The 11,039-nt window shown below is 40.9% G+C and overlaps 1 protein-coding gene across 2 annotated transcripts in view; it reads left to right on the top strand.

Annotated features, from left to right (window-relative positions):
- Positions 1-369: 369 nt before the first annotated feature.
- SLC1A3 (solute carrier family 1 member 3) overlaps positions 370-11,039 on the top strand; it is an 80,465-nt gene continuing 69,795 nt past the window's right edge. Inside the window, exons 1-2 of one of the 2 annotated variants that reach the window (XM_017548246.2) lie at positions 370-914; positions 2,521-2,796. In XM_017548246.2, the coding sequence (XP_017403735.1) occupies positions 2,616-2,796 (181 nt within the window). In that variant the 5' untranslated portion in view covers positions 370-914; positions 2,521-2,615. Of the gene's footprint in view, positions 915-1,356; positions 1,497-2,520; positions 2,797-11,039 lie in introns of those variants that run through there. The other variant, XM_017548247.2, reaches the window with a different exon arrangement.

Here is an 11,039-nt window from a genome sequence, read left to right as displayed (position 1 = left end):
ATTAGCTTTAAAAATGGTGTATGTGGCAGGGAGGACATTTAGCATCCTTTAAAATTGAGACATCTGAACAGCAATTTACCTTTTGAAATCACCAAATCTCAAGTGTGCTTTGCATTCTTGGTCTTAAAATGCTTTTCGTTTTCTAATTTGACAAAAATCCTAGTCTCTTTACATTTGCTACCTTTTCTGTCTACAACACAGGCAGCGTGAGCTAAATTAGATTTGTTATAATGAAGTTTAAACTGCTAAAATAGAGGCATGTCTCTAACTTTAGACAAGTTTAGGGAATCGTAGTAAGCATTACTTTTTTCTCCATACTTGTCTGCATTCATGGTCTTCCCAAGAAATGTCAGTTAATTTCCCGATTCTAAAAAGAGGGACTTTTCCCTAACAGTTGTACAACCAGGCAAAAGAGCACACCCTCGTCTTCCCTGAAGGGGAGGAAACCTGCAATAATGTGAGGTAATTACATTTAGCCTTAGAAAAGTCTTTGAAACGTTCTAATCAAGACTTTCAGCTTTCCGAGTGCGTGCACTTTATTTTTACATTCGTCCTGGTCCCGGTTTTGCATTTCTAATGAAAGTGAACTGACAAAGCGTGAAAGTGGTCTAAGGAGCAAAACAAAGCCAGCAAGCCTGCTTTTGGTGTGCCAGGATGAATCAATATTCCGGAGACCTCGGGGTTTCCCCCTCCTACCCTGTGCGGTTTCCATTCCCCACTCCTCCTTTCCCGGACACAGACTCCTCCCCTTTTCTTAAGTTGCCCTGAGAGTAACTTGCAGTTTCAGAGCACATGCACATTGTCAGGGCCAGCCTGCCTGCTCACGCGCGCTGCCGATTGCTGCTCCGCCGGACCTGCTGGGGAATTCACCTCGTTACTGCTTTGTATCTTCACCCCTTACAAAATCAGAAAAGGTAAGTGTCACATCCTGTGCTCCTGCTGGGTTTAATTTCTCCTTTCACTTCTCTGCCGATGTATTTTGCCTCCCAAGCAGAGGAGCAGTTTGAGTCAAGGCTAGCCATTTTGGTAGATAAAGTCCATGTTAGTCATCTCACGTCGTGAGAGTGTGGTGTCTATTTATGCTGGGCCCTCTGTTAATTTGGAGTTGAGTCATTCGGTGGGGATTGGGGGCAGATTGTGGCGCGAGATCTAGAAAAGGATCAAGGTTGAGCGAGTCTGCTTGAAAGTGACTGGTAAGAGGAATCAGAGCTATTAGTAAAAAAAAAAAAATCTGGTCTCTTCCATCTCCTCCCCCTCTTCGCTTCTCCCTAAGCATTTAATCCCGTGTGAAGTCTTAAACAAATTCTAAGTCTTAGTATCACTGACCCCAACGTGCAATATTATTTAAAAGGCAAAATGTTAAGTCTTTTTTTTCCTGCACTTGGATTTGCTAAAAGCTTGCGAGGAGTCATTTGTGAGGAGTCTGTTGGTTTCCAGTTACCTCCTCCACTGGCGCACACGCTGGCTGCTTGCGTTGGCAGCGACACACATCCATGGTACGGCTGGTTTTTACTCGGATTGATTATGGGAAGGGCTATGGATTAGAACTCCCGTAAAGCACCAGGAGGAATCCTTTAATTTTTCAGACCAGCTGATTTCCACGAGGAAAGAGATTTACTGAAACGTAGTTAAATAGCCTGAGCGCTTTAAAGAAACCAGAAACCACACACTGTAATGTTTGGAATGAAAATTGGTTTCATCTCCTCATCTGTTCTAGAAATCCTAAATTTTAAAATGCTAAAAAGTCAGCAATCGTTTCCTCTGAAGACCCTAGTATGTGTGTCATAAAGGCAGACCCTACTTTTTATTTCTAATTGTGATAAAAATGAAGCTGAATTCTGATTTCAGATGATTTATAGATGTGCCCAGAGCACTTTGCTTATTTCATGGAAAAAAAAATGAAAAAGTTACCCTGTAAAATAGTCACATGTATTTCCCATGTATTGTGGGCACTTGTGTTCTTTTTACGACCATATTTACTAGTAGACGTTATCGTATTTTTTCTTAATGAAGAAAATAGCTGGTTACTTTACTACATATAACAGAGACAACTCCCACCTATCAGTATCTTAATTATTTTTATTTTATGTTTTCAACCATGTATACAGCATAATTTGTCAAGTAATGGTTGAGAACTTACATTCAGTTTGATTGGACATTTACTCAGTATGCACATTTTGCAAGGCATCAGATGGGTTCTGAGGGGGAGGGTGGGTATAGGGGTTCTCAGTCAGTTCCAGCTCTGAAGAACCCTTTTATAGCCTCATTGGAGGGGGAAAGATGGATTTTTAAAAAGAAAATAGAACGTAAGTTCTGCATATATATTCTGAATATATGCATATTTCTCACACGTGGTCCACTAAAATATGCACACCACAGCCTTGAAGCCTGGTATTGTGGCTCTCCAGTCCTTGATTCCTGCTGAGATTATGCAGTTTGCCAAGAGCTTGCCTGGTGTAGAGCAGCACTGATTTCTCACCCCGGACGCTGTAACTCATGTCTCTTTTTCTCCTATTCTAGTTGTGTTTTCTAACACCAAAGAGGAGTTTTGGCTTTCTGTGGGTGATTCCCAGACACTGAAGTGCAAAGAAGAGACACTCCTAGAAAAGTAAAATATGACTAAAACCAATGGAGAAGAGCCCAAGACGGCGGGCAGGATGGAGAGATTCCAGCAGGGAGTCCGTAAACGCACACTTTTGGCAAAGAAGAAAGTACAGAACATTACAAAGGAGGATGTTAAAAGTTACCTGTTTCGGAATGCTTTTGTGCTGCTCACTGTCACCGCTGTCATTGTGGGTGAGTCATTTGATTAAAAACAAACCTGTATCTTGTTTCTCTGGGGCATCTGGCTGCCCCAGGAACATTATCAGATGAACTAGTTGTAGGTATCAAAATGATAGCACAGGCTTTCCTCTGAACTTGATGATTTTTCTCCATAAAAATGACTGTTTTGGCATGTTTGGAGCAATATATGGTAAACCCATCATTAGGCAACATTAGGCATTGTGCAAATCAATTGTATAAGGAAGGAAAATATTTTCCCATTTCATGTAAGGATAAAGAAGTGATAATTTAATCATTAGGCATGACAAATCAAGCATGCTACGTTTGACCAAAATGTAATTATATACAGTGTCAGTTGCACTTGAAACTAATTTATACAACTAGTACACCTAAAATGAGACGTTGGTTCCAAACAGTAATTATAGTCTAACTGGTGCTGACTTGAAGCTGAATGTCAATGCTTAGACACAGAGGCCAAATCTTTTATGTGTTTGCACTCTCTCACCCAGCAACTGGGAAAGATGGATTGGGGAAAATGTTAACACAGATCTCTTTCATTCATTGCTTTGCAGAGCCTGCCATAATCAGCTATACCTTTCTTGAAACATTTTCATCTATTACTAATTTAGCAGGGTTGACAGTAATCTTTACTAATAAAATACTTTTCTTTTGTTTTGTTTATTGATCTTAAAAGTTATAGTTTATTACTTATGGGTGGTATTGATCCTACTTTAAAGTATAGCTGAAAAAAAAACTACTTATTTGGAATTTTTAACCAAACCGGTATAGAAATCCTTAGGTTGACAAACACATGAGCCAATGCCAGGTTGTAAAAATACTCTAACTTAACCTACCAATTTGCCACCATAAAAGAGGCATTCAGTACGGTTTTAATATCTACTCTGGAGTTTGCCAAGATTTCTATCAACTTCAAAGAGATAATGATTTAATAAAGATTAAGAAAATTCTGTAGTATATAAATATAATAACTTTTTTCAAGAAAATAGAATTCTTAAATTGTAGACAAATGAAATATGACGGGAGAATTTGTCAGAAGACTTTAGCTACATCCCCCTTTAACATCATTGTCGCCCATTAGTAGTCACAGGTGATTAATGATGATTCCATTAATTTTAGAGGCACTCAAAGAGAACATGCCCTAATTGACACAGAGAAGAAATGGCTTTCCATAGTAGGTTTCCAGGCTTGAATATATTCCTAGATGAAGTATTTCAGTCCCACATCATGGTCCTGGAAGTCAATGCCTCATTTTTCGCCCTGAATCAAAGTCATTGCCAAGCCAAGCAATAGCTGCATAGTAATAATATCAAACATTTATGTAGTACTATTCCAGCTACCCTGTAGGAGTTTTGTTTATATTAGCTCACTTAATCTTCAAATAAGCCTATGAAGTGAGTGGGAAGGTAGAATCTCCCTCATTTTGTAAATGAAACTGACTGTGGAGAGATCCAGCAGTTTGCCCAAAGTCACAACACTAGTAAACGCTGGAGCTGAAAGCCAAATTCAGTCTAGTGCCAGAGGCCATTCTCTTAACCACTCCATTCTTCCTCTGCTCTGCTGCTAGTTGACATCTTGTAAGAGATGCCAGAAAGAGAAATACCCTCATGAGTTGATGAAGGCCAGTTAGCTAGCAGTGCTAGATGCATTCACATAGCATTGCCATTTTACTGTATGATTTATCCAGTTGAAGTAAACAGAAAACTTACGATTCCCCTATAGACCATTAAGCCACATCCTTCTCATTCATTTAACAAATACTCATTTATAATTCATGATCCTATACGTATAATAAATAGTGCTCAGTAATACCGGAGTACATTTGAAAAAGATGGAGAAACACCATTCAAAATGGTGTTGTAAACACCAGAATAGTTGAATTTCTAAGACAATAAATAGAGGAATGGAAAGTAATGAAACTTGAACATGGAAGACAGATTGATGGAGAAGGAAGTTTGTAAGTGATTAGTTCGAAGAAACAACATCTCTAATAAAACGAAGATAAGGCCAGGATTTAAAAGTCTGTTTTTCACTAAGAGTTTGGGATCATTCCTCACCCAATAAGGGCTTTTTTAAGATTTGTGAGAATTGCAATAAGAGTTGGCTGAGCCAGGGTAGATAAGTTGGCCGGGGGCCCTCATGGTTGGCTTTACTAACGGAAACTGAGGAGGCAGAAGCAGCAAGAAGGCGGCACTAACAAAGAAACACATAAAAAGAGCTCATTGACAGTCAAAGAGACCACTGAGCCTACACCAAAGACTTGGAATAGCAAATAGACAACTTAGGAGCAAACTGATTTAGGAGAGAAGGAAGAACCCTTCAGTTATCTGTTAGTGTGTCTTCCATTGGAGGGCCCAGTGGATACAAAGGCCCCATTTGGCTTGTCACTGGGTTCCATGTCTACCAGTCCTAAGAGACAGGAAAAGAATGTGTCTGTAGACCAACTCTTAATTTATTTGCTGTAGCATGAGAAAAAGCAAGAAAGATGCTAGCAAGGAAGAAGGAGATAATTATTTTCCCCAAAGATGAGATGAGAAGAGTTACATCTGTTACCTAGTTTTCAAATTCCCAGATTTTTATTGCTTTTAGTGAAAAGAAAAAAAAATCACTGGGAAACCTATGTACTGGGTTGAATCTTTTGTTCAGTCTGTTTTGTTTTGCCTTTTTGAAATAAAATATATATGATTTAATGTGTGGAAGCAGAAACTAGAAAAATATTATAATAAAGACATGTGAATCCATATATTCAAAATAAAGCAGAAAATTATAAATATTTTGATTATCAATTCATCTACAAGCATAAGCATAGAACCATTTGTACCATTTTATGTCATTTCTACTGCCATTTCTAAGCAACGTCAAAGTCTGAATGTGCCAAGCCATGACAAAAGCCCGTGTAACAGGAGTGGGTTAGCGATCTGAGAGAACACAGTGCCAAGCTCCACATCCCTTAGAGGGTCCATCATGAAAGCATTCGATAATGGGCTGCCAGGGCTGTTGTGGATATCTGTCTGACAAAAACCACGTTGAGAAGAGAGGTTATTGTCTTTCTTCCTGCAGAAAGCGGTTTCTCCTTTCAGACTGTGGTAAGTTGTGTTAGAGTGACCTCAGACATCTCGCTGAAAGAAAGGAAAAGTCCTTTGTCATGTTCAACTCACAGAACGCTGACTCTTTCCATGGCTAGGGAATGAATTGCACAATAAAAATGAAATCTCAGGCCAAACAATGAAATGGGTCATAAGATCAGCTGCGAGGTAGGGGGATATTTATAAATAGGAATGCATAGAATTGAGCTGTGGTTTGACCTGAAGGCATTCACAAACACAGTAACTGGCACCTTCCTCTGATGTTGGTCTTCACACACACACACACACACACACACACACACACACACACTTTACATTTGAGTTCTCCTTTATGTGGATTTGGAAGAAATTGGTGACTTCTCAGGAAAGAAAACATCCTGACTAAATTTTTATAAAACATTTCTCCCTGTTCCCTAATACTCTGGCAATGAATTTAAATTGCACTAAAGTTTGGTGCAATTCTGTAATATCTCTAAATGGATATAGGAGAAACTAGTCAGCATGTCTGCCTCTTGGGATAGGAACTAGCTGTCTAGGGAATGGGGTGGAAAGAATACGACTTTTCTTTGAGAAAGTTTTTGTATTTTTTTTACCTCATTCATATATTATCTACTGTTAGCTATTATCTACTAAGTAAATAAGTTAAATTATTTATTTTTAAAAATTCAATGATATGCAATTTAACAAATATGGAATGTTATATAGCTTGCTCTGCGCTGTGCAATGGTATCCCCTGTTCTAAGGTAATTTCATAGGAGACATGGATGAAAAATAAGATGACAATGGAACATACAAGGATCAGAGGCGGTAATAGAGAAGTTTCTAATCAGCTGTAAACATTTTTCATGAGTTCATGTTATGCGTATTTTTCTATATAATATGGCATCTTTCTGTGGTGGTACTTTAGAGGTTCCATTTTATTTTAATAGACACATTAGGAGCCCTAGATGTGCCATCTGAAAAAAGGAGAAGTGTGGCTTTTGATGAAGGTAGATCTGGATCATGTACCAGCTGTATTATTTAATAGCTTTGTGATCCAAAAGGAGGCATCGCTGAGCCTCAGTTTCTTGTAGCTATAATATATACCTGTATTTGCTGTAGTTATTATATATTGCTAATAAGAGTAGAGGCTGGGCACGGTGGCTCATGTGTGTAATCACAGCACTTTGGGAGGCCAAAGTGGGAGGCTCTCTTGAGCCCAGTAGTTTGAGACCAACTGGGCAACATAGTGAGACCCCCCCATCTTTTAAAAAAATGGCCGGCATGGCAGCTCATGCCTGTAATCTCAGCACTTGGGAGACCGAGGTGGACAGATCATGAGGTCAGCAGATCCAGACCATCCTGGCTAACATGGTGAAACCCTGTCTCTACTAAAAATACAAAAAATTAGCTGGGCATGGTGGTGGGTGCCTGTAGTCCCAGCTATTCAGGAGGCTGAGGCAGGAGAATTGCTTGAATCTGGGAGGCCGAAGTTGCAGTGAGCCAAGATCACACTATTGCACTCCAGCCTGGGCGACAGAGTGAGACTCTATCTCCAAAAAAAACCAAAAAAAAAACAAAAGAAAGAAAGAATCTTGTTGACGTTCACCATATTGGGCTGGGAACAATGGCTCACACCTATAATCCCATCACTTTGGGAGGCCAAGGAAGGAGGATCACTTGAGCCAGGAGTTCAAGATCAATCTGGGCAACATAGTAAGAGCTCATCTCTACAAAAACATTTTTTTAAAAAAATTATCCAGGTACAGTGGTACATGTCTGTAGTCCCAGCTACTCAGGAGGCCAAAGTGGGAGGAGGCTCGGTTAAGCCCAGGAGGTTGAGGCTGCAGTGAGCCATGTTCATGCCATCGCACCCAGCCTGGATGACAGAGCGAGACCCTGTCTCCAAAAAAGAAAATAATAACAATAGCTAAAACTGGCCATGTATATCAAGCATGGCTGTGTTATTAACTTTAATTCTCATAACAACTCAGAGAGGGAAGTAGTTTTATTGCTTTCATTGTACAAATGAGAAGATTGAAGCTCAAATCCCTATCGCACAGCTGGTAAATACTGAATGGGATTCAAATCCACCCTTCCGTCTCCAGGTTCTCATTCACCACACTGTTCTGGGTGCTCTTCCTTGGCCTCAGGGAATACCCATTCTAGCTTTACTCCAGCAATTTGCCTGAGGTAGCAACAGAAAAGATGGAAAAGACAGGTCAAACTGAAAGATCACTGGTGAGACTTGGTGATGGATTCAATGAGAGAAGGCGGACTGCAGGCCAACGGCCCGGTTTCTGGCTTAAGTGGCAGAGTGGCTGATGATGCCACTGTTGAAGGTAGAATACAGGAGAAAGATGGGGGCCTTGGGGGTGCACGAGATAAGTTCAGTTTGGACCTGTTGAGTTTGTGAGGTGGGATGCCACCAAGGTGGATATACAATGGAAGAAGCTTGCTGCAGATCAAGATTTGGAAGGTATTCCTACAACCTCCAGACTGAACGAAGACAGTTCCGTCTTTGGATTTCAAGTGAATAAGGATCAGTGACTCGAGCTATCCTACTGCATAAGTGAGTCTATTCTGTAAGTGAGTCTTTTCTTGGGACAGTTTCCGTAACTATAGGGCTCTTCCTTCATGCTCAAAAGCACTCATTTTCTAGAAATGCCATAGTGGTGTTCTGTACCTGGACATAACTGGCCGAGTCAGTTATGTCAGCCAAGCAGGTTAATCGATGTGATTTGCTATCAGCTGCTGGACTGAACCGACCTGTAGTGGGACCACATTAGCCAACTGCTTGAGTTCATGGAGTAGGCACAGTCAGGCACACACACCAACATCCTCTCGATTTCCTGAACACCTGGTAGCAGGGCATCTTCACACTGATTGAACAACAGCAATCCAAAGAATGATGGACAGATGTCTGGGTTCAGACTTATGGTTTCTTCATTACTTCCTGGAAATGAGCAGGGAGAGAGGAGCTTCAGGAAGCTGGGGGTAGGGGGATCCTGAGTCCCCTGGTGTTACCAGAGCTCAGCTGTGCTGTCACTCAGCAGAGGCTGGGAGGGGGGAAGAGGAAGCTGTGGATTTACAGAGCCTTGCTCTGGAGAAGCCACACTGGGATAGGGTATAAGGACTAGGGTCTGATTTCTCTGTGCTTTATCTTCTCCTCTTGGAAGCAGAAATACAGAAAAATTGTCAGGGCTGGTGATGACACATGTGCCCAGAGCACAGATGCATCCCAGCCCTCTCCCAGCTTCTCCAAAACCACTCCAGGGGCTGCCTCCTACTATGAGAGTGTAGCCCCCTAAGGTATAGCGGAGATCAGAGCTATGTGTTCTGGAGTCAGACAGCCTAGGTTTATGTCCAGTTCTGGAACTGAGCTTCTATTTCCTCCTGTATAAAATAGAATAATTATGAAAACTCTCTGCCAAGATTTATATCCCAGTTCTGCTATGCACAAGCCATGCCACCTTAAATGATTTCCTTAAATGCTTGCCAGGTAAAGTATCCACAGACATTGTAAACTTCACATGTTTTATTTACCTCTCTGATATGGCTTCAAGCTATCATATGCACTGATTTGATGATGCTGATCTGCCAGAGAACTATAAGACCCTAGCATTTGGGGAGGATGAGGGGCAGAGATGAGAGAAAATATTCACCTGGTTTTGGTTTAGAAGTGGCTTCTGTTTCCTTAGCTAGAGAAGAGAGCCAAGAGAGTTGTAGGAAGAGCCTTAATAGTTGTAAAGAGCTTTTAGATGCAGAAATGAAAGCCTCGGAGTAAGTGATACCATCATTATCTGTCCCTTACCTGTCTCTCCTGAACAGAACCAGAAAGTAATCCCCAGGCAGCTGTTATCATGGTAGACTACTCAGTGGAGGGGGCGCCTCTCTCAGGAAAATGAAGAGGTGCTAAGAAATGTTTTTAGTAAGCATTGCGATATGCTCAATAGTGAATTCTTTATTCATACTTCTCGGGGCCAATCTGAGTGTTCACCACCTCCCTGGTTTCTTCTTTCCTCCAGCGCTTTGGGGCCTACTGTCCATTAACTGCCACTCTGATCGGAGTAGGGGCTGGCTGGAACCCTGAGAGAAATGTGGCTGGTTTCCAAGAGAGTTGGGAAAGGTTGTTTTGAAGCAGTGGGTAAAAGTCTTAATGTTGTTCTCTGGATTCTGTTTTGCTCTTTTTCTTCTTGTTAATTCAGATGTTGAGGAAACAGAGCAGGCAATTTCAAATTTCTCTTTCAAGTAGGTAATCAAATAAGCAAGTGTGTTCAGAACAATTAACCTGCAGCAATAATATCTTTCATTTTTGTGGTGTTACAGTTTACAAAGCACTTTCTGTTGCACCCTCTGCAGCATATAAGCTAAGGCCAGGCCACCCTCCGTCTGATCTGTATCTGCAGATGTCTGGGATGCAGCTAAGAAAGCATTAAGGGTCTAAAGGTCCTGGGTACAGGCCTGGCTCTACCATCAACTAACTTGATTTTTGATGTAAGACAAATCTCTGGGTCTCATTTTCTCATCAGCAAAGTAAGTTGGGACTAATGTCTGCTTCCAACTCAAAATCCTATCATTTTAAGTCTAGTTCATCTTCCTCTAAAGCATCAGAATATGTGGAATAATGCAGAGGTATTTTGTTTTGTTTTGTACCATTGCTAGGATCTCTTTCCTAGACAATCCATTCTCACTGCTCTCTCCAGTCTAACAAATAGCCAGCCCCCTTCTCCTTTGATCTCTGGAGGGCCCCTGGCTCTGGGTCTGATAATAGTGTTTTTTAACCAGTGTTTGAGAACACCGTGAGGGCACATTTAGCAAGAGCTCCTTCTGCCCTTCAGTCTCTGCCCGTCTCTCATAAATTGGGGGAAGAAAACCATAGGCTTTTGTTTTTGCTACAGAATAAATAAGATTGTGAAGAGCCTAACTCATTTAGAGGAGGCAACCAGAGTTTAAGCGCTGTCTTTTCCAAGTTGTACATTCCAGGTACTTGATATTTATGGAACACTGGGATACTGTCATTCATCAAGTATTTGCTGGCAGCTAGGTGAGCTGCATCATTGCTGGGAGCTGAGAAAACACACAGCCATTCAGTGCACAAAGTTTAGTGACTATACTCACTGAGTATAAAAATGATGAGTTTTTTTTTGTTGTTTTTTTTTTTTTTTTTTT

This window comes from Cebus imitator, unplaced genomic scaffold (genome assembly GCF_001604975.1).
Source record: "Cebus imitator isolate Cc_AM_T3 unplaced genomic scaffold, Cebus_imitator-1.0 Scaffold205, whole genome shotgun sequence".
In the NCBI taxonomy this organism is placed as follows: domain Eukaryota; kingdom Metazoa; phylum Chordata; class Mammalia; order Primates; family Cebidae; genus Cebus; species Cebus imitator.
The sequence above is the reverse complement of the archived record's forward strand: the minus strand, read 5'-3'. Positions and strand labels throughout refer to the sequence as shown.